Source organism: Ipomoea nil, unplaced genomic scaffold (genome assembly GCF_001879475.1).
Source record: "Ipomoea nil cultivar Tokyo-kokei standard unplaced genomic scaffold, Asagao_1.1 scaffold1043, whole genome shotgun sequence".
In the NCBI taxonomy this organism is placed as follows: domain Eukaryota; kingdom Viridiplantae; phylum Streptophyta; class Magnoliopsida; order Solanales; family Convolvulaceae; genus Ipomoea; species Ipomoea nil.
This window is the reverse complement of record NW_017617471.1, coordinates 3,093,073-3,112,640: the sequence shown is the minus strand read 5'-3', so window position 1 is coordinate 3,112,640 and position 19,568 is coordinate 3,093,073. Positions and strand designations below refer to the sequence as shown.

General features: G+C 32.1%; 2 protein-coding genes and 1 long non-coding RNA gene across 3 annotated transcripts; 2 read left to right on the top strand and 1 right to left on the bottom strand.

Annotated features, from left to right (window-relative positions):
• The first annotated feature begins 1,582 nt into the window (after positions 1 to 1,582).
• On the top strand, positions 1,583 to 3,164 carry LOC109181022 (UPF0481 protein At3g47200-like). Its single transcript, XM_019330771.1, has 2 exons — positions 1,583 to 2,391; positions 2,446 to 3,164. Exons 1-2 carry the CDS (start codon positions 1,643 to 1,645, stop codon positions 3,071 to 3,073), a joined length of 1,377 nt encoding a protein of 458 aa, XP_019186316.1. The 5' UTR covers positions 1,583 to 1,642; the 3' UTR covers positions 3,074 to 3,164.
• A 3,115-nt stretch (positions 3,165 to 6,279) lies between these two features.
• On the top strand, positions 6,280 to 9,815 carry LOC109182270 (L-galactono-1,4-lactone dehydrogenase, mitochondrial). The gene is made up of 6 exons (XM_019332398.1): positions 6,280 to 7,128; positions 7,501 to 7,751; positions 7,945 to 8,130; positions 8,362 to 8,785; positions 9,037 to 9,177; positions 9,445 to 9,815. The coding sequence occupies exons 1-6, from the start codon at positions 6,514 to 6,516 to the stop codon at positions 9,592 to 9,594; spliced, it is 1,767 nt and encodes a 588-aa protein (XP_019187943.1). The 5' UTR covers positions 6,280 to 6,513; the 3' UTR covers positions 9,595 to 9,815.
• Positions 9,816 to 9,897: 82 nt separating this feature from the next.
• LOC109182272 lies at positions 9,898 to 10,907 on the bottom strand. The gene is made up of 3 exons (XR_002054345.1): positions 10,761 to 10,907; positions 10,327 to 10,423; positions 9,898 to 10,147 (listed from the first exon to the last, which is right to left on the bottom strand). It is a non-coding gene; the product is annotated as an uncharacterized LOC109182272 (long non-coding RNA).
• Between the last annotated feature and the right edge of the window lie 8,661 nt (positions 10,908 to 19,568).

Genomic DNA, 19,568 nt, shown 5'->3' with positions numbered 1-19,568 from the left:
AATCTTGTGAACTTTTATGAGGTAGACTTATGCACTATACTTGAGGTTTACTATGAAGTACACTTGTAGTTTTTTAAATTGCACTTTTTGAATTTTGCAGTAGACTTATGTATTGTTAATAGTTTTTGCTCCATTATACTATGAATAAATTATGAATTATTTATGCTATCAATGAATATAATGTATGATGAATGTATATAATTTTTTGAAGATGTAGCCTTTGTATTGTTCTATTACTAAGAAGAAAAAATGTGAATTTTGATCGAGTATTAACATTTTAATGATATATATATATATATATATATATATATATATATATATATATATATATATATATGTTGATATAGGATAAAAAATAGTTATGTCACAATATAATCTTAGGACCAAAAGAGATGTTCTGGAAAAAAAAAAAATTAAAAAGGCACCAAAAGTGTAAATCTAAGACCAAAAAAGAAAAAGAATTAAAACTTAGAACTTAATACACCAAAATGCCCTTAGATTTAATGTCATTTAAAAGATTTTGTTTACGGAGGATAAAAAATGATCATTTCACAATAATACTATGACCAAATTGAAATTATTTGAAAAAAATAAGAATAAAAATGAATTGATACTTATAAATTTATGACCATAAATGGAATTAACTCTTGTTGTCACTCAAAAACTCTCGTCTATAGAATATAGACTATAGACTACAATTATTTTGGGTAGATGAAACTCTTTATGATGTGAAGTTTAAGATGTGACCAATTAATGACTACATTTATTATTTGAACTTTCAGTAGCAACCTACCGATAGTACGTTGCTATGAGAATTATAAATGTATTCACATGCATAGAATACATAAGTTTAAGTTGTATTCTTTTTGAGAGCGACTTATTAGCTAGCTTTGCTTCTCAATTTGAGGTAACTAGTTATGAACAATTTGGACTATGGTCGGTCTTCCTTTCCGTAAATCAAAAGAGTATTTATTAATAAACAATTAGTGGAAGTGGTATCCATTCGTTGTGCTTTAGTAGATTGAGAAAGTAATTATGAACAAATACTGGTATTAACTCGTTGTGCTTTAGTATGTTAAGAAAGTAGTTATGAACAGATACTACATTGTAATAAAGTCGTAGCATTAAAAAAAAAAAAGGAATAAATTTCCATTGTTGGCTGTATTTCTTAAAGGCCCCCGAAAAAGCAATATTTTAAAAAGAATCCATAACCTTTTCTAACATAGAAAAGCACACAGAGTTAACAACACCTTCACGAGACTCAATCTCATGACTTCCCCACATGGGAGAGTTCATTACATGTTATTTGAGCACAAGGTGCTGCGCAACATACATCTTTTAATCCTTATAAGTTTAAATTTTAACAGAATGAGAGAGATGAAATTTCACCCAGTAATTTCGCTTTTATATATCACTAATCATTATCGTGAATACTTTATTAGATGAATTAATCAATATTAGGAATAAATTATTTCTAATAGTCTTTGCTTGATTCATATAAGCGTGATACCTTGGAGAAGAGGACTGACTTCAATTGGTGTATATATGCATGCATGGTTTGGTTGGTTGGGATACAATCATATCACTGCACTTAGCTTTTTTCACTTCTTAGCTCGCTCTAACATTATATTATATTATATTAATGGCATTGTCTTCAAGAAATGGGATCCTGGGTGGAGAAGAAAGTGGTTTGATGTTGGTACCCCAGGAGAGTATGAATAAGATACAAAGGGTTCGATCTTTCTTGCGGGGTTCCAAGCGCAACGATGACTACAATCCTAAAGTGATTTCCCTAGGGCCATACCACCACTTCAAGCCGGAGGTGCAGGCTCTTGAGGGATTGAAGCCCAAGGTGTTTGATAACTTCATTTCCCGTGGTTACAGTCAAAGTGATGCTAATTTCTATGGGAAAACGGTGTTGGAGGTAGTGGGTGAGGCCAGGAGGTGTTATGTTGAAGGGTCGACAGGTGAATTTGATGATTCCCAATTTGCTAAAATGATGCTTCTGGATTCCTGTTTCTTACTATGTTATATGCTGGATGGTTTTGATGGTTTCTGGTTTTCAGAGATGATTGGGGCTTCATTTTATCTCTTCATACAACGTGACTTGTTTTTGTTTGAAAATCAGATCCCACTCTGGATTGTGGAGTTCTTGTTTAATGACAGATTTGCTACAATAATGGGGATTTCTTGGAAAGAACTACTTGTAGGGCATTGCCAAAGAAATCTTTATGGTGAGGAGTATACGGTGGACAACGACATGTATAGAGATGGAAAACCGCTTCATCTTTTACAAGCTTTCCAGACGCTCATGGCCTGCAAATCTAACACCACCCCAACGGTTACGCCATTATCCACTCACTCTTCATGGTGGGGACGTTGCTGCCCAAACTTCATGCGAACCGATGAAAATAGCTCTTCATGGTGGGGACGTTGCTGCCCAAACTTCATGCGAACCCAAGAAAATAGCACAATAATAAAGTCGCAAAAAGATTCATTTGAAAAGTATGGTTACGTATTTCGTTCAGTCATGGATCTAAAAGCAAAGGGAATTCATTTTGGTCATAGTGATAATATTTATTCTGTCACCAGCATCAACTTTGAGTCTAACTATGCATATGCGAAACTAAAGCTTCCTATTTGGTATGCTTCCTTTTTAAGCAAAGTTTTCTTCACCAACATGCTGGCCTATGAGATTTGTTCCAATGGAACAAATGGCAATGAGTTAGAGATAACTTCTTACATAAATTTCATGAAATCTTTGATTGTTTGTCCCAATGATGTAAAAGAGTTGCGAGAAAAACGCATCATATCTAATACACTTGGAGATGACATGAAAGTGGTGCAGTTGTTCAAAGCATTAAACCCTCATGGAATTGACAATCCCAGAATTTTTAAGGAGGTGAAGCAGAAAATTCAACAACACTATGATAGCAAAGCAAATTCGTGGATGGCTGAACTTGTCTATACTTACCTCAGAAGTCCCTGGACTATTATGGCTTTACTTGCTGCTTCTCTTCTTCTTCTTTTAACTTTGGCACAGACTTATGTTGCCTTCAACCCGCGCAATTGATTCAAACTTCTTTCAACCGATGGAGAGCAGGATTATTGAATTACAAAATTTGGTTTGAAATTTAGAGTGATAATAAAAATTTGGTACGGTATGTATGTACTCCTTTCATCTTTTTTGTCATGTAGTGTAATTTCTATTTTGTTTGAAATTAAGAGTGTTACATGATTTTTTTTTTTTTTTTTTGTGCTGTAAGTTAAGGAGTGTTATTAAATTTATGAACAAATATAGTATATTTATGTTGTGTTAATATTGTTATATAATTTTATAATTGCTGTGATCATATTGCATGCACATATAACATAACGTTTAATTCTCAAAAATAAGTGACCATACCAAGAATGTTGAAGAGATAATGGATGGACATGCGCATATATGCACTACACTTTTTTTTTTTTTTTTACTGTTTACTCCATGAGGTAGCTATCAACTGTCTATTGGTGTTAAGTGGCAATTTTTTTTTTTTTTTTTAAAGTGAAAGCTCGATCAGAATCGAAAAATTATTATGTGGATCCGGGTCCAAAATATATAATTTACATACAGAATTCACAATTTACATGTAGAATGTGAACAATTTTATAAAAGGTAAATTGTTAATATTAAGTGTGTAAATTATATATTTTAGACCTAAATTCACCTTGCAAGATGGACCTTGATCCATGGTATAACAATTAACAACTTATCAAAACCATATCCCTTTTAGGCTTTTCACTATCAAAGAAATAATGTTTGGGCCATCTATTCATCTCATTTTTAATTAGAGCTAGTTAGGGTTCGCAGTTGATAGTTAATTGTTATCGCAAATTATGCTGTGCAACCGAATGCACCATGCGCATGGTGCATACGATGCAAAACGACGTCGTTTTGGTTAAAAAACGCGCGTCCCACTTAAAAAAGAAATCAGGTTCGATTCCCGGCAATATCATTTTTATATATCCATAAATTCATAACTATATATCCACAGTGAATGAATGAAGTAAAAATCCACAATGAATGAACTAAATATCCACAATGACTGAACTAAATATCCACAATGAATGAACTAAATATCCATAAATTCATAACTATATATCCAGAAATTCATAACTATATATCCATAAATTCATAACTATATATCCACAGTGAATGAATGAAGTAAATATCTACAATGAATGAACTAAATATCCATAAATTCATAATTATATATCTAAAAATTCATAACTATATATCCACAATAATGCTATTGCCGAGAATCAAACCTGATTTTTTTTTTTTTAAAATGAGACGCGCGTTTTTAGTCAAAACGACGTCGTTTTGCATTGTATGCACCATGTCCATGGTGCATTCGGTTGCACAGCATAACTATTGAAAATTGTTATACCGTAGATATGGTAAATAAGATGGACCATTAAAATATATGTTCAATTTCAGTTTATCGCATGCTCATTTGTATTGTACTATAGGTTTAATTTTAATAAATTCATTATATTTTAACAAATGTTCATTTTTAGTGACTGCAAGTTTATTTGCAATGTAATATTTAAAAATGAATCTCTAGTATATTAAAAATAAACATATACTATATTAAAAATGAACATGTATAAATGGTCTATCTTGTGAGATAAATCATAGTTTATGGTTACACAAAGATCATCTTCGAAACACTTGGGCTACACGAAGATCATCTTCGAAACTGATTCTAAGGACCTATTCGAGTGCTTCAATAGCGGATATGTTAACAACAACGTTCTGCACCACCTACTATCTGCCTGTGCAAAGGAAGCTCACACAATTGCCAGTTGGAGCGTGTCTCTTGTGAACCGTGAGCAAAACTGACTCGCCGACGCCTTAGCACGCAAAGCAAAGAACCTTCCGAAAGGCCTGCACATTCTTTACAACCCTCCGGACGAGGCCATAAACGCCCTGCATGATGACCTCGATGGCATTTCTCTTTGGCGACAATAGTTTGCCTCCTTTTTTATGTTTTGGGTGTCCCCCTTCCAATAAAAAATAAAAAATAAAAAATAAATAAAAAAAAAACATAGTTTATGGTATAATTTGCCCAATCATTATTATGTAGACTATGGTCCACACAAGCTGTGTGGAACATATTTTGTATACTGTAAAATATTGTACATTTAGTACAAAAATAATGTACTGTAAAATTATGAACATATACTCTTATAACGAAGCGGTCTGAAATTTAAAAAAAAAAAAAAAAAATAACAGTGCCTAACGGCACTGTTACCCGTGTTCAGCAAGCATGCTGGACACGGGTCCAACGCATAACGATTGTTAATTGAAGGTGTGGGCTTCCTATGCTTTTATTAGTCAAAGTTGTTTGAATTTATTTTGTACTTGGTTTTAATGGATTATTGGGCTGCATTTGTTGGGTCCCTTGGGGAATTTTAATTGGCATTTGAAATTTTGGGCTTTTAAAATTCTAATTTAGCTTAGGCCGTTTTCCAAAAATATATAAAGAATTTGCTCGATCTACTGCTACTGGTAACAACAAAATGCAATCACTATTGTGTGGACCATTTGTATGAACCATATTTTGTTTACTATAAAATAATGTATATTCAGTACAAAAATAATGTATATTCAGTACAAAAATAATGTACATTGTATTCAGGAGATGTACATTATTTTTGTTCTGAGTATACATTATATTATATAATGTACATTCACTACAAAAATAATGTACATTTAATATATTAAAAATATATTTTTTGTTATGGTCCACGTAACATTGTGTCAACCATGGTCCACATAATAATTTGCCAACAAAATGTCAAAAGACAAATGAAAATTTATGACCAGAAATGGGAATCTTCCTAAGCCACTACCAACATAGAAGTTAACATAGGGAATTAGGAAGTAATTAAGGAGAAGGAGCTGTAAGTGTTTTCGTGCACGATATGTTTTCAATAATTAAACAATGAATATAAAATTTTCTTAAATTAATATACTCAACCTATCAATCATTAATGTATCAAATATTATAATTTACGATCAATCTCAATGGTCAAATTATTAATTTAATTTTTATTATCAAAATTTTTTTTATTTAAATCGATCAACTTAAATTAGTTTACCCTTCTTGTGATTCTAATGATATAGGCTAGGTCACATCAAATAGCTAGACAAAGTGACGATTTGATGAATTTAAATATAATTAACACCATAAATTAATTATAATTGAGTGAATTCATTTTATTTAGCAAAGCAAAAAAGTGATGCATAGTCGAAGTTCCCACAAGTGATGAAATTGTGTTGACGGAAAGTTCAATTTGTAGCGGCGGTGCTTATCGTCATCGGCCGTCTCTGTGATCTTACCCCCCAGAAATGGATAAAGTCCGTCTCTTTCATTCACAACACAGTTGAAGAAGACGAAATCTTCTCTTAGAATCCCTTCCATTGCCTTTTTCTCGCTCTACTGGAACCTTTCTCTAAGCCCAAAAATGTTGAGAGCTCACCACCTCCGGCGCTCCCTCCGCTCTCTCCTCACCCACTCCCACCACCATTCCAACCCCCACATTCACCCGCGCCTCCTCTGCTCCCTCTCATCTCAGCCCCCTTCCTCCGACGCCGAGGTCCGCAAGTACATCGGCTACACCGTGCTCGTCCTCGGCTGCGCCGCCGCCACCTACTACTCCTTCCCCTTCCCCGAGGACGCCAAGCACAAGAAGGCCCAGCTCTTCCGCTACGCCCCCTTGCCCGAGGATCTCCACACCGTCACCAATTGGAGCGGGACCCACGAGGTCCAGACCCGGACTTTCCTCCAGCCCGAATCTCTGGAAGAGCTGGAGGCTGCTGTGAAGGATTCTAATGAGAAGAAGCAGAAGATCCGCCCGGTGGGTTCGGGGTTGTCCCCGAATGGAATCGGGTTGACCCGGGCTGGAATGGTGAATTTGGCATTGATGGATAAGGTCTTGGAAGTGGACAAGGAGAAGAAGAGGGTTACTGTGCAAGCCGGCATTAGGGTTCAGCAGCTTGTGGATGCGATTAAGGAATATGGTCTCACTCTCCAGAACTTTGCATCTATAAGGGAGCAACAAGTTGGTGGCATTGTTCAAGTAAGTTCAGTGAAAAAAAAAAAAAAAAAAATCAAATCTTGGTAACATTTGGTATTAGGGTTCCTTATTATATTGCAGGAAATTTGCTTCCTTATTATATATGTGTGAAATTTGATTTTAAACCATGTTGATTAATAAGCCCAATGCCATCTTTAATAGGGTGTGGTATCAACTATCAACTATCTCTTGTGCTCTTGTATAGTTGTATTACCTCTATACTATGAAAATTTCCATGGCTTTGATGACTTTTTTATTAGTTGAAAGATACTTGACATATAAACATTTGTGTGTGTGTGTTTGGAGAAGTGATTTATAGACTTCTAGTGAGTTAATTTTTTTGGCAACCGTTTAAGTATATGCTCCTCGCGTTAGGTTGGTGCTCATGGAACTGGTGCAAGGCTGCCCCCAATCGACGAGCAAGTTATCAGCATGAAATTGGTTACCCCTGCAAAAGGCACAATAGAGATTTCGAAAGAGAAGGATCCAGCGCTCTTTTATCTAGCTCGATGTGGACTGGGGGGTTTAGGAGTTGTTGCAGAGGTCACACTTCAGTGTGTGGAGAGGCAGGAGCTTGTTGAGCACACATATATCTCTAACATGAAAGACGTTAAGAAAAATCACAAGTAAATATGCACTTTCTAAAGTTGGTGATCAATTTTTATTTTTTTTCCCTTTTTCTGTTTGTATGTTCCGTCCTTTTGTTTTCCTCTCATTTATCTATGGTATGAGCTTCAAATCTGGTCTGCTTATTTGGAATGTATATATGGGCATATTAACTTGTTGAAATAGTAAATAAATGGTGTCAGCATACTGCAGAAAATTGCTATCCGAGAACAAGCATGTCAAATATTTGCACATTCCATACACTGATGCGGTTGTGGTTGTAACGTGCAATCCTATCTCAAAATGGAAGGGTCCACCAAAATATAAACCGAAATATTCTCCAGAAGAAGCTGTACAACATGTACAAGATCTCTACCGAGAGTCATTGAAGAAGTACAGGTACAAGAAAGCTGTTTCTTGTTGCTTTTACTATACCCTACTCGGTGGTTTTATGGAAATGGCATTTCAGCAATATACTTATCTAGATTTTTAGGTCCATTTCACTCGTTGAACTAGATTGTTAGGTCCATATCACCCCTCCAAAAGAATCTTATTCCCTGCGTATTTGGATCATTTCTTGGTTTTTCTCTATTATTCTACTGATATCCGTTGCACCCTTCTTACTTGCAGAAGTAGAGCAGCTAGTGATATTAAATCTGCAGATGAAAATGAATCGGAGATAAATGAGCTCTCATTTACTGAATTGAGGGATAAACTGCTTGCTCTGGATCCACTGAACACAGACCATGTCAAAAAAATCAACCAAGCTGAGGCCGAATTTTGGAGAAAGTCAGAAGGATACCGGGTAGGGTGGAGCGATGAAATTTTAGGGTTTGATTGCGGTGGTCATCAATGGGTCTCGGAAACTTGTTTTCCTGCGGGTACCCTTTCAAAACCAAGCATGAAAGACCTGGAATTCATAGAGCAACTAATGCAGCTTATAGAGAAAGAAAGTATACCCGCTCCTGCACCTATTGAGCAGAGATGGACAGCTTGCAGCAAGAGCCTGATGAGTCCGGCTTATAGTTCAGTGGATGATGATATTTTCTCATGGGTAACCTTTTAGTTTTTGATTCTTCTTTATTTACTTTTTCAAGATGGATTGTCATGATTTGCAGCCTAATTGCTCCAAATTCACGCATAAAAAACATAATCTTGAGAATATTATAGTTTAAAGATCAATGACGTGTATCCTAGCAAATTACATACTTCCCAAAGTACAACCCGAGAGAACCCAAAGATTCTGCTGTATTACTTACATTTTTTTTTGTTTTCGTTTCTTCTCACTTCAATTCAACATCTCAGGTTGGGATAATCATGTATCTTCCAACAATGGATGCTCGTGAAAGAAAACATATAACCGAGGAATTTTTCCACTACAGGCATTTGACACAAGCACATTTGTGGGATCATTATTCTGCTTATGAACATTGGGCCAAGATTGAGGTACGTATCAAACAATTTAGGAAATGCCACTGTCAATCTCTGTTTTACTTGACAATCTCATAATTTTCAATCATATTTAAAAATTCTATTCGTTTGTTTGTTTTCCGGATGGTTTGATTGGGAGAGTGCAACTCGTCATACCATTTTAGTGTGCCATGGCAAGCAGATATTCAATTGGCATTAGCAAAAATGAGATTTTTTACGCTGTCTTAGGATGTTGGAAATGAATTGCATTAAAAGCAATAATCCATCCTTGTATATATCCAGGTTCCAAAAGACAAGGAAGAACTACAAGCACTACAGGCGAGACTAAGGAAGAAATTCCCTGTGGATGCATACAACCGAGCACGCCAAGAGCTGGACCCCAATCGCATCCTTTCTAATAACATGCTTGAAAAGCTGTTCCCTTCGTCGTGATAGACATCTATTGGTTCGTTTATCTTTCCCTTGTTGATCTTTGAATTCGAGGCACAAAAGCGCATACTTGCCTATAAACTTGTATATGATTTTGCTAGATTGTTACCTGGAAATGCTACAGAAACTCATATGATTTGGGATTTAATATGCTTGAAGGCTGCTTTTTCACAGGGCTACTGCCTCCAAGTTTCTGAATAAAAATGGATTCACATGATTATGCATTTTTTTTGGGTGTTTTTGTTGCTGCTTTTGCATTATTTCTATCTTTACCAGGTGGATTGATTTCACTGAAGTAACAATCTCATGAAGCTCTGAATAAACAGACAAGGCTAATTATACATACATTATTACAGCTCTTTGTTGGGTAGAATCAAGAAACACACACTGAAACACACAGCTTTAGTCTTAAAGAGTTATGGTTACATCCTAGAAAACAACATTGGTGGTATAGTATAGTGTAAGGAAATCAGATGAAGAGATTCAGACACTCCAGCCCCCTCAGCTTTAGTCAAAGCAAATCTCACATATCCAGCAGCAACATAATGCAAACAGGCTGCACAAACCAAATCACAGGATGGATTACACATCAGATGGGAATCAGAATACTGAGTGTTGCCTAATAACTTACCAACTCAATTTACCCAGTTCACACCTTTTGGTAGTGGCTGTGAGTTTTCTCTCGTCATTCAAAATAAAAAATAAAAAAATACCGAATGTTGGCTACTAACTTACCATCCTTCAATACAGCCTCGCTCTCCCTTGGGCTTGCTCCGCGCCCAACGATTCTTCTTCTCCTTCTTTTCACTCGGAGGGTTTTCAGTCGGATAACCTTTCAAGTCCCAAAAAAAAATGAGTCTATTAGTCTAAATCGAGAAGATAATCACAATTACACATGTTTCATGCATATATATATATATATATATATATATATATATATATATATATATATATATATATATATATATATATATATATATATATATATATATATATATATAATCAGGTGCAAACTAAATTTAACCTACGAACTACTACGTGATTGCACTGAACTGCTCCTAGACATGCCTTGAGAACCTGTGCGGTGCAATCTTTCAGTAGTTAGCAGGTTCGCACGTTAAGGTCAGTTCGCACCTGATTATGGACCTATATATATATATATATCATACCTAAAGGTTGTTGTTGGGTCACTTGGTCTGTTTCCTTTCTCATGGTGGAAAGCTGGTGACTAAAAAAACACAAGAAGAAAGTGTGGCAATGCAATGCGGATATGATTTTGTATTGTTGATTGTTCCTTCGCTTTATGCAAATGCTACCAGGCTACCACCATATATATATACACACCAGGGGAATAAGGTGGCGCCACCAACTGGTGCGGGCAGCAACCTCACTTCAATTCTATCGAATCTTCAAGAAATCAACCCGCAGCCATATCAGTTTGACATTTCTTTGGATTTACCTTTTGCCATAATTCAACTACACCTAACACGAATGCCCGCTATTAGAGTGTTCCTCTTTGCATGTATTTGACATTAAAATCAAGATTCGTTTTGCTTTCGGCTGAGGATGTTTGTGAGTAAAGAACAATGAAACCATTAAATTCAGTTAATGTTTTTTTTTTTTTTTTATTTTTTAATGTGGAATATATTCCTTGATTTTATCAATGGCGGTTTATCAAAAATCATAGAATCATGGATGCCCTCCAAAAGAAAAAAGTTGAAAAACGGGAGACAATGAAAAGCCATGCGGACGTGGGATTAGCAAGTCGGTAATATGAAAAGAATATTTTTAAATCAATTTTAAGGTTTTAAATTTTAAGGATAAGTTTATATTACGGTGGACAAAGGATTCAAACTCAATATGCTTAATGAGTATCATTTTAACGTTTGTTCAAGATTTTTTTTTAAATACTCATGATTCTTTACAACTTAAGTTATGGACAACTTAAACTGATTTATTTCATTGTGATTATTTGCAAATCAGATCATAAATCATGATTTAGTCCATACACTCAAATAATGATTGTGAACTTTATTTTAACTTCTTTTTAATTATTAATTTTGAGAATGCTCCGGCCTGTATTACATTCATATTCTCAACAAAAAACATGGAGACAATACTCAGCTCCTTGGATAAAAAAACACATCTTGCAAGAATCCATCCAATAATAATATTAGTAGTACTTAAAATTTGCATGCATGAGCTTAACTTAATGGTTCAGTAGACAAAATTTGAGAGAAGAGACCAAGATTCAAACCTTAGGAGCGATAGACAGATACCTTGTACGCATCGACATTTGAAGCATGCTTGCACTAAAGTATATGCTTCTCAATTAAACTCATCAATCAAAACCTTTCTAATACAGTTTACTTTTCTTGTATAGCTAGTTGATTATGAACTAAACCATTAAAAGAATGAATTAGAAGATAAAAAGATGAAAAAGGCATACAGCAATGTGAACCTTTATGGAGAATTGCTTAACCGAGAAGGTGCTTAAATTGATAAACCATTTGGGATGAGTTATGAGGATGAAATTAAATTATTTATAATTAAAAATTAAAATGTAGATGAATGTGAATCAAGTTGATTATAGATAGTGCAACACTTGTGAAGATTGAGATTGATTAGCAAAGTGCTTTTGGAGGCTTGCCAACTTGCCAGTCCAGGGACGGAGGGAGAGGGGGGCAGGGGGGGCGGCTGCCCCCCTCACCCCACCCCCATATATAGTATTTGTATGTATATATGTATATATAGTACATGTTTTAGTATTAGTATAAAAGAAACTATAAAATATTAACAAGAAGTGAGTTAGAGTAGGTGGTAGAACACAACTTTGGTAATAATAAGGTTAAGGATTTCAATCTTAGCATCAACATAATTTTACAATTCTTTTTAAATAGTTTTTTTTTTTAATATTACACACACACTCTATAATAAGATGTGTAATTTATAATGTGTTTTCTATTCAAATTATTTTATTAATTATGTTTCATATTTTGTTATGAATATTTTTATAAAGTTTCGATGTGTTTTATTTTTCGTCCATATCCAACAATATTTACAATTTTATTTCTTAGGTAGTTTATTTATTTATTTTTAAATTATCTCTTTTGTTTTAATGTTTCGCCTTTTCTAGAAAAATTTTCTAAATCCATCTGTACTGTTTCGCCCCCCCTCAACCGAATTTCTGACTCCGTCCCTGCTTGCCACATGTCTGGTTGCAAAGGTGTATTGGCAATATAATGAGTATATATATATATATATATATATATATATATATATATATATATATATATATATATAAATACTAAAAGTGTAGTTTAATTATTGGTTTAAAATTTTAGTTAGGTTGTGACAAAGCTTATCTTTTAATTTAATATTAAAATTAAATTCATATAAAAAGGTGCCATCTTATAAAAGAGATTTTGCCCACGCATTATTTTATGATCTATTAAAAAGTAATCGGCTTACTCAAAATAATAAATGTGTAATTTAATTATTAATTTAGATTTTTAGTTGAAACTGGACGCCCGTATCCTCTAATTTGGTAATGCTATTCAATAAATGATACTATATAAATGTACAATCTAATTATTATATTAAATTTTTAATTAAAATGGAACACATTCTTTGCAAGCTAAGAGTGTAAGTCATTGCTAATTGTGATTTCTATTTGAAAGAAAATTGTGTTATTCTTATAGAGTATATCTATAGTGGATATGGGGGAAAATAAGGCTTTGTTTGATAACATAGTTAGTTTATCAATCAATTTTGACTTATTTAATAACTATTAGCTGTTTGATTTGGTTAAATATTCGATCAATATAAGTGTTTAATTAATTAGTTTGTTTGTAACACTTATTACTTCAAAATGATAAAATTCAAAAAGTTGCTCATAATAGCTTTTTCAGAAAGTCATTTTGCATGTAATCAGTTATCAACTAATTAGCAACTGATTTATCAAATATCATTTTACAATCAGCTAATGCTATCAACTAATCAAACCCACTAACCCAATCAACTAACAACTAATTAACAATTATTTACCAAACACCCCTAAGTGTATATATTACTTAGTTAACCCAAGTCAGAAACATAATTTAGCATTACAATTTGTATTTCAATCTTAATAAGCTATAGTTTACTGTTGGTATATAATATCTATAAATCGACAAGACAGCAAATATTTCTTCTTTGTATTAAGTTTAGGGTTATGGTAAAATAAACTTAAGAGTAACACAAGTTGAGGAATGGATCATAGTTTTCCAGTTTTATCCCATTCTTCACAAGGACAATCGTTATGCTATGGACCCGTGTCCAGCATGCATGCTGGACACGGGTAACAGTGTCGTTAGGCACTGTTATTATTATTATTATTATTATTATTATTATTATTATTATTATTATTATTATTATTATTATTATTTAAATTTCAGATCGCTTCGTTATAGGAGTATATGTTCATAATTTTATTACTATATGTTCATAATTGTAAGTTCATAATGTCAAAGCTCTATGTTTATAATTCAATAACTGTACATTCATACTTCCATAACTGTACATTCATAATTCCGTAACTGTACATTCATAATTCAATAACTGTAACTTCATAATTTTCGAAGCTCTATGTTCATAATGTTATCACTATATGTTCATATTGTAAGTTTATAATGTCAGAGCTCTGTGTTCATAATTGCATAACTGTACATTCATAATTGCATAACTGTACATTCATAATTCTGTAACTGTACATTCATAATTCAATAACTGTAAAATCATAATTTTCGAAGCTCCATGTTCACAATTTTAGAACTCTATGTTCATAATTTTATCACTATATGTTCATAATTGTAAGTTAATAATGTCAGAATTCTGTGTTTATAATTTTATAACTTACATTCATAATGTGATAACTGTACATTTATAATGGCACAAACGAATAACGCCGTTAACGGCGAGACAAAATTATTTTTTTTTTTTTAAACTGGAATGACGCGTTTTTCTTAAAAACAACGTCGTTGTATTGTGGACACGGGTCCAGGGCATAATTTGCCTCACAAGGACTAAAAGTCTAAAACAAGGTTTAAATGGGCTATGAAATTTGCTTAGTGCTATTACATGATTGCACCACTTGGCCCAATCATCTTTGTAAAGTCATCCTTATATGTGCACTTCACCAAATTGGGCTCATGATTTAAAATTTACCAAAAATGAAGCCCAAGTGAGTTAATACTAGCCTCCCAGTCCCAACAATCAATAGTTATGTTGTGCATGGTGTACACGGTTGCAAAACAACATCGCTTTGATTAAAAATGTGCGTCTCATTTAAAAAAAATTAATTTCAATTCCCTCAACAGCATTATTGTGGCTATATAGTTATGAATTTGTGGATATATAGTTATGAATTTATGGATATTTAGTTCATTTATTGTGGATATTTAGTTCATTCATTCTGGATTTTGTGTTATTCATTCACTGTGGATATATAGTTATGAATTAGTGGATATATAATTCAAATTATGCACAAAAAAATACTTTTGCCGGGAATTGAACCTGATTTTTTTTTTTAAAGTGAGACAGGCGTTTTTAGTCAAAACAACGTCGTTTTTGTAACCGTGTGCACCATACATGGTGCACTGTATGGTGCACACGGTTGCACAGCATAATTTGCGCCCAACAATCGTTATATCGAGGACCAATATTTACCATGGACATTGTAGACGTGGTCCAGATTATATATATATATGTAGTTAACATATTATGTACCTTTAATTTATTTACAAATATATAATTTGTTAAATGAATATACATAATCCAAACCAAAATTCATAATATACATGATAGACTCTGGTTCACGATATTTATGCAAGGGCAATTGTATCTTGACCCAAAAAGTTCTTGCTACATTCTATTTTAGAAAAAAATGATAAAGTCGGGTTAGGTTATCCTTATTCCTGTAAGTATATCTCACTTTCAAAAGTAGATCACACATCATCAAATTTCAAATTACTTCACTATTTTATCTACATCCCTATAATACTCTCACTTTTAAAAACGATCCCACCTTCACATCACAATTATAAATTCATAAATTTTAATGGTTAGATGCAAAAAGGATGCGAAAATAGCTTTATTCTTGAGCTACTTATTAGTTTCTTAGTGTGCACCGCACCCTAGCTAGTAAAGAATCATAAGGAGGTAAATTAACTTAGGTTGTCAATAGCTAACGGGATTAAATTAAGAAAATTAATAAGTTGTTCCTACTGAGAGTGAAACTTGAAACCCTGTGTTTATCAAATTAACAACTTACTACTCAACTTAATTGTAATTGTCCAATTATTATTAATGATTTTTAAAAACTTGTTAAACTAATTAATACACATAAAGAGTGTTATAATTACATCAAGATGTAAATATAATATTAAAAGTTAATTTTAGAGGATATCATTTTTTTTTCTCATTAAATAATGTATGTATGCTATTTTCATAAAATTTGATGAGATCAGCTTGAAAGTTACACTTGAATAAAGTTTCAATAAAGCTAGAATCCAGCATTAATTAAGCATGCCCAATGGCTCTAATAAGAGTGATTAATTTATATAATATCCTTAATAAGAAATCTGTCATTTTCTCGTCACTTCAAAGCATGTTGCCCACTTGTTTATATATTTTATTATTTATCTAAATGTGTGCCCTATAGGCTACAGCCCCTACTTAGCTTCTACTTCTCAGTTCTCACAACCTTTCATCCTCTTTTTTTTTTTTTTTTTTTTTTTTTTTTTTGGCCCTCTTTTTAATTCTAGTACCCATAATATCTAATAATATCACTATATTCTAACTTATTTAAAGTCAACTTGCTATCGGATCTACCTATCTCACATATTATTTGAAAAAAAAAAAAATCTCTTAGGATCCATTTGACAAATAAAAAAAAAAAATCTGAAAAATGATTCATTTTATATAAAATAAAAAGAAAATTTACTTTGTGTTTTGTTAAAAGTTAGAAATTTATATTTTTCTATTTGGTTGAATTTAAAAAATAAATTATTTGTTCCAAAAGATTTCTAAACCACAAAGGCAAAAACCAATTTATGGCTTCTGCCCACGAAGGCATAAATCAATTTTCTTGGTAAATTTGGGTGAAACAAATTTAAAGTAAATTAAAATATTTTTAAATGAGTTTTTTTTTTTTTTTTTTTTTGGGTATCAAATTTGAGTGATCTTTAATTATCTCTTTTTGGGAGATCATATATACATATAGGTATATAGATAGATATATTCTAATCTTTCACTCTCACTAGCTACCTCAACTTTATAAGCTTTAACCAAAAAGCATATGGATAGTGATACCAATAAGAAGATATTACTAAAAGCAAAAACGTCACCTGATATATTTTTATCCTCATCTCTTATGTTTCTATTTTCTATTATTTAATATTGTTTTCTCTAATCCACTTCAACTTTAACTAATTATTCCAAGTTAAATTATATATTACTTTATTAGGTAAGGTGAGAAATTTATGGTATAGTGAATAAATTCTACTCCTATGTAATAACAATTAATTATACGAAGTATATTGTTGGTCTTATATAAGGGAAATAAACAACAATTGCTTTATTTACTATAATCAAATTTAAAATTTACAATTTTCACTTAGGGTCTGTTTGGAATCTTGGAAATATTTTTCAAAAAATGACTCATTTTGTTCAAAAATATTTTATTTTTCTGATGTTTGGCTGAATGCCAGAAAACTAACTTTTCCTATTTGTTTGAGAGTTAAGAAATTACTTTTTTTTTTTTTCTGTTTGGTTCATTTTCATGAAAAATGAACATATTATTTTCTATAATAATAATAATAATAATAATAATAATAATAATAATAATAATAATAATAATAATAATAATAATATCTGGTGATGGTGGTAGTGGTGGAGATGGCGGTGGTGTTGGTGTTGGTGGTGATGGTGGTGGTAGTGGTGATGTTGTGATTGTGTCGAGGTGTGGTGGTGGGGATTGTGGTGGTGGTAATAATAATAATAATAATGTGGAAACTACCTTAAAAAAGAAGAGAGGGAAGAGAAATGGAAAACAAAGAATTTGGAAAATGTCTTCGGACTAAAAAAAAGCTAAGAAGACATTTTTCGTCAAATTGAGCCTTTTTTCCGTTGACCAGAATGAATATTTTCGTTTGACAAACTAGGAACGGAATGATAAATCAAACAAGAATCAAACACCAACAAGGAAAACTAGGAACGGAAATCATTTTTCAAGTTTCTAAACGGACCCTTAATATCATTATGTTTCTCTTTGACAAAAGATAAATGATAAATCAAACAAAAATGTTAATTGTTAGTTGGGCAGAGGACCGAAGAGTCAAGCCCAACACCTTGCTATCGAATGTTATACTGATTGTTTGGCAAGTATGAGAAAATAAAGTTACACATTTGCTACTAATTATAGCTTTAAGCATAGTAGTAACTAGTAAGTATTTCATCTCGACAAATAGTATGCATTTACCAATGGATTTTTTTTTTTTTTTTTGAAAAATTAAAGAAAGCGTTTGCCAAATAGTGTGCATTTACTACACCAAAATAGTCTGCATGCCAACCTCAATTGCATAGCAGCTTTCAATGAGATTCAATTTAGATCAAATACTTATCAGTATGTCAAAAGATATAATTAGTAATATAGAGTCAATTTTATTTTCTTATACTTAGGCAACAGTCAATATCACGTTTTAATGACAAGATGTTGGACTCGACCTTCCAAACTTCCATCACAATATATTTTAGTTTTTTTTTTTTTTGGTGTCACAATATATTTTAGTTTGATGAATACATCAATACATATACAGTTACCGACCATTAACACCACTCAGGTCTTGATTACGTACAACTGGGAGTGACAGTTACCATTAGTTATAATCACTCAGATCTTAAAAATAAATCATATAATTAATTATAAGCTTTGTAATAATCATGCGGCATTAAAAAATGTGGAATATTTCATAATAATTCGTTTCCATTTTCCTTTGTCGGACGATGCACACATAAAAACCATAGAGGTTTCAACTTTGGAGTCATTTGTCGTGGATACAAAGAGAGATGGGGAGCAGGCAACATAATATATGTTGGGATTATATTATATATATCTTTGGGAATATTTAATAACACAAATAATAATAAATAAATAATCAAATAATTTTAATAATATAACTCCGTTGTGTAGTCACGATCAGTGTTGCATTCATGCATGACAACCAAATCAATTTCTTAAAGCCAATCATGTCTCAAAAATTAAAATAAATTTTAATTTTTATATATATATATATATATATATATATATATATATATATATATATATATATATATTCAGATACAGTTATTGATCGAAACCAATCAAGAAAAAAAATAAAAAAGATAAAGTAAAGAAGGAGAAGGGACCAGCTCATGCCAAGACTCTCTAAAAGAGCCAAAGCAAAACCCCACCCACCACAAGAAAACAAAAACATCCATTCTTGAAAATACATATGCATTTATATATATATATATATATATATATATATATATATATATATATATATATATATATATATATATATATATATATATATATATATATATATATATATATATATATATATATATATATATATATATATATATATAAATTTTCATTATCTTTAATTTGGTTTCTTTATTGCTAATAATTGCACCTCTAGCTACAATAAGTGTTGGTACGTTGTGTATACATATAGGACAAAAATAATACCCCATATTCTATATGTCAATTTGGTTTCATATATACAAATCATTTTAACATTTCTGAGTAATATATATTAATAAATAACACCAAATATTAAAATGTTGGATGCATGCATAAGATTATATTCTTGATCTTTAATTATGTCCCTGAAATAGCTTTTTTTTTTTTTTTTTTTTTTTTTTTTGGGTCTACTCACAATTTTCACCGAATT

What these genes read in the sequence shown, in the direction of transcription:
- LOC109181022 (XM_019330771.1), top strand. Translation starts at nt 1,643, where the DNA reads ATGGCATTGTCTTCAAGAAATGGGATCCTGGGTGGAGAAGAAAGTGGT. An exon ending in TGGGGACGTTGCTGCCCAAA is followed by an intron (nt 2,392 to 2,445) that starts CTTCATGCGAAC and finishes TTGCTGCCCAAA; the next exon opens with CTTCATGCGAACCCAAGAAA.
- LOC109182270 (XM_019332398.1), top strand. Translation starts at nt 6,514, where the DNA reads ATGTTGAGAGCTCACCACCTCCGGCGCTCCCTCCGCTCTCTCCTCACC. An exon ending in GACGTTAAGAAAAATCACAA is followed by an intron (nt 7,752 to 7,944) that starts GTAAATATGCAC and finishes AGCATACTGCAG; the next exon opens with AAAATTGCTATCCGAGAACA. An exon ending in ATGATGATATTTTCTCATGG is followed by an intron (nt 8,786 to 9,036) that starts GTAACCTTTTAG and finishes TCAACATCTCAG; the next exon opens with GTTGGGATAATCATGTATCT.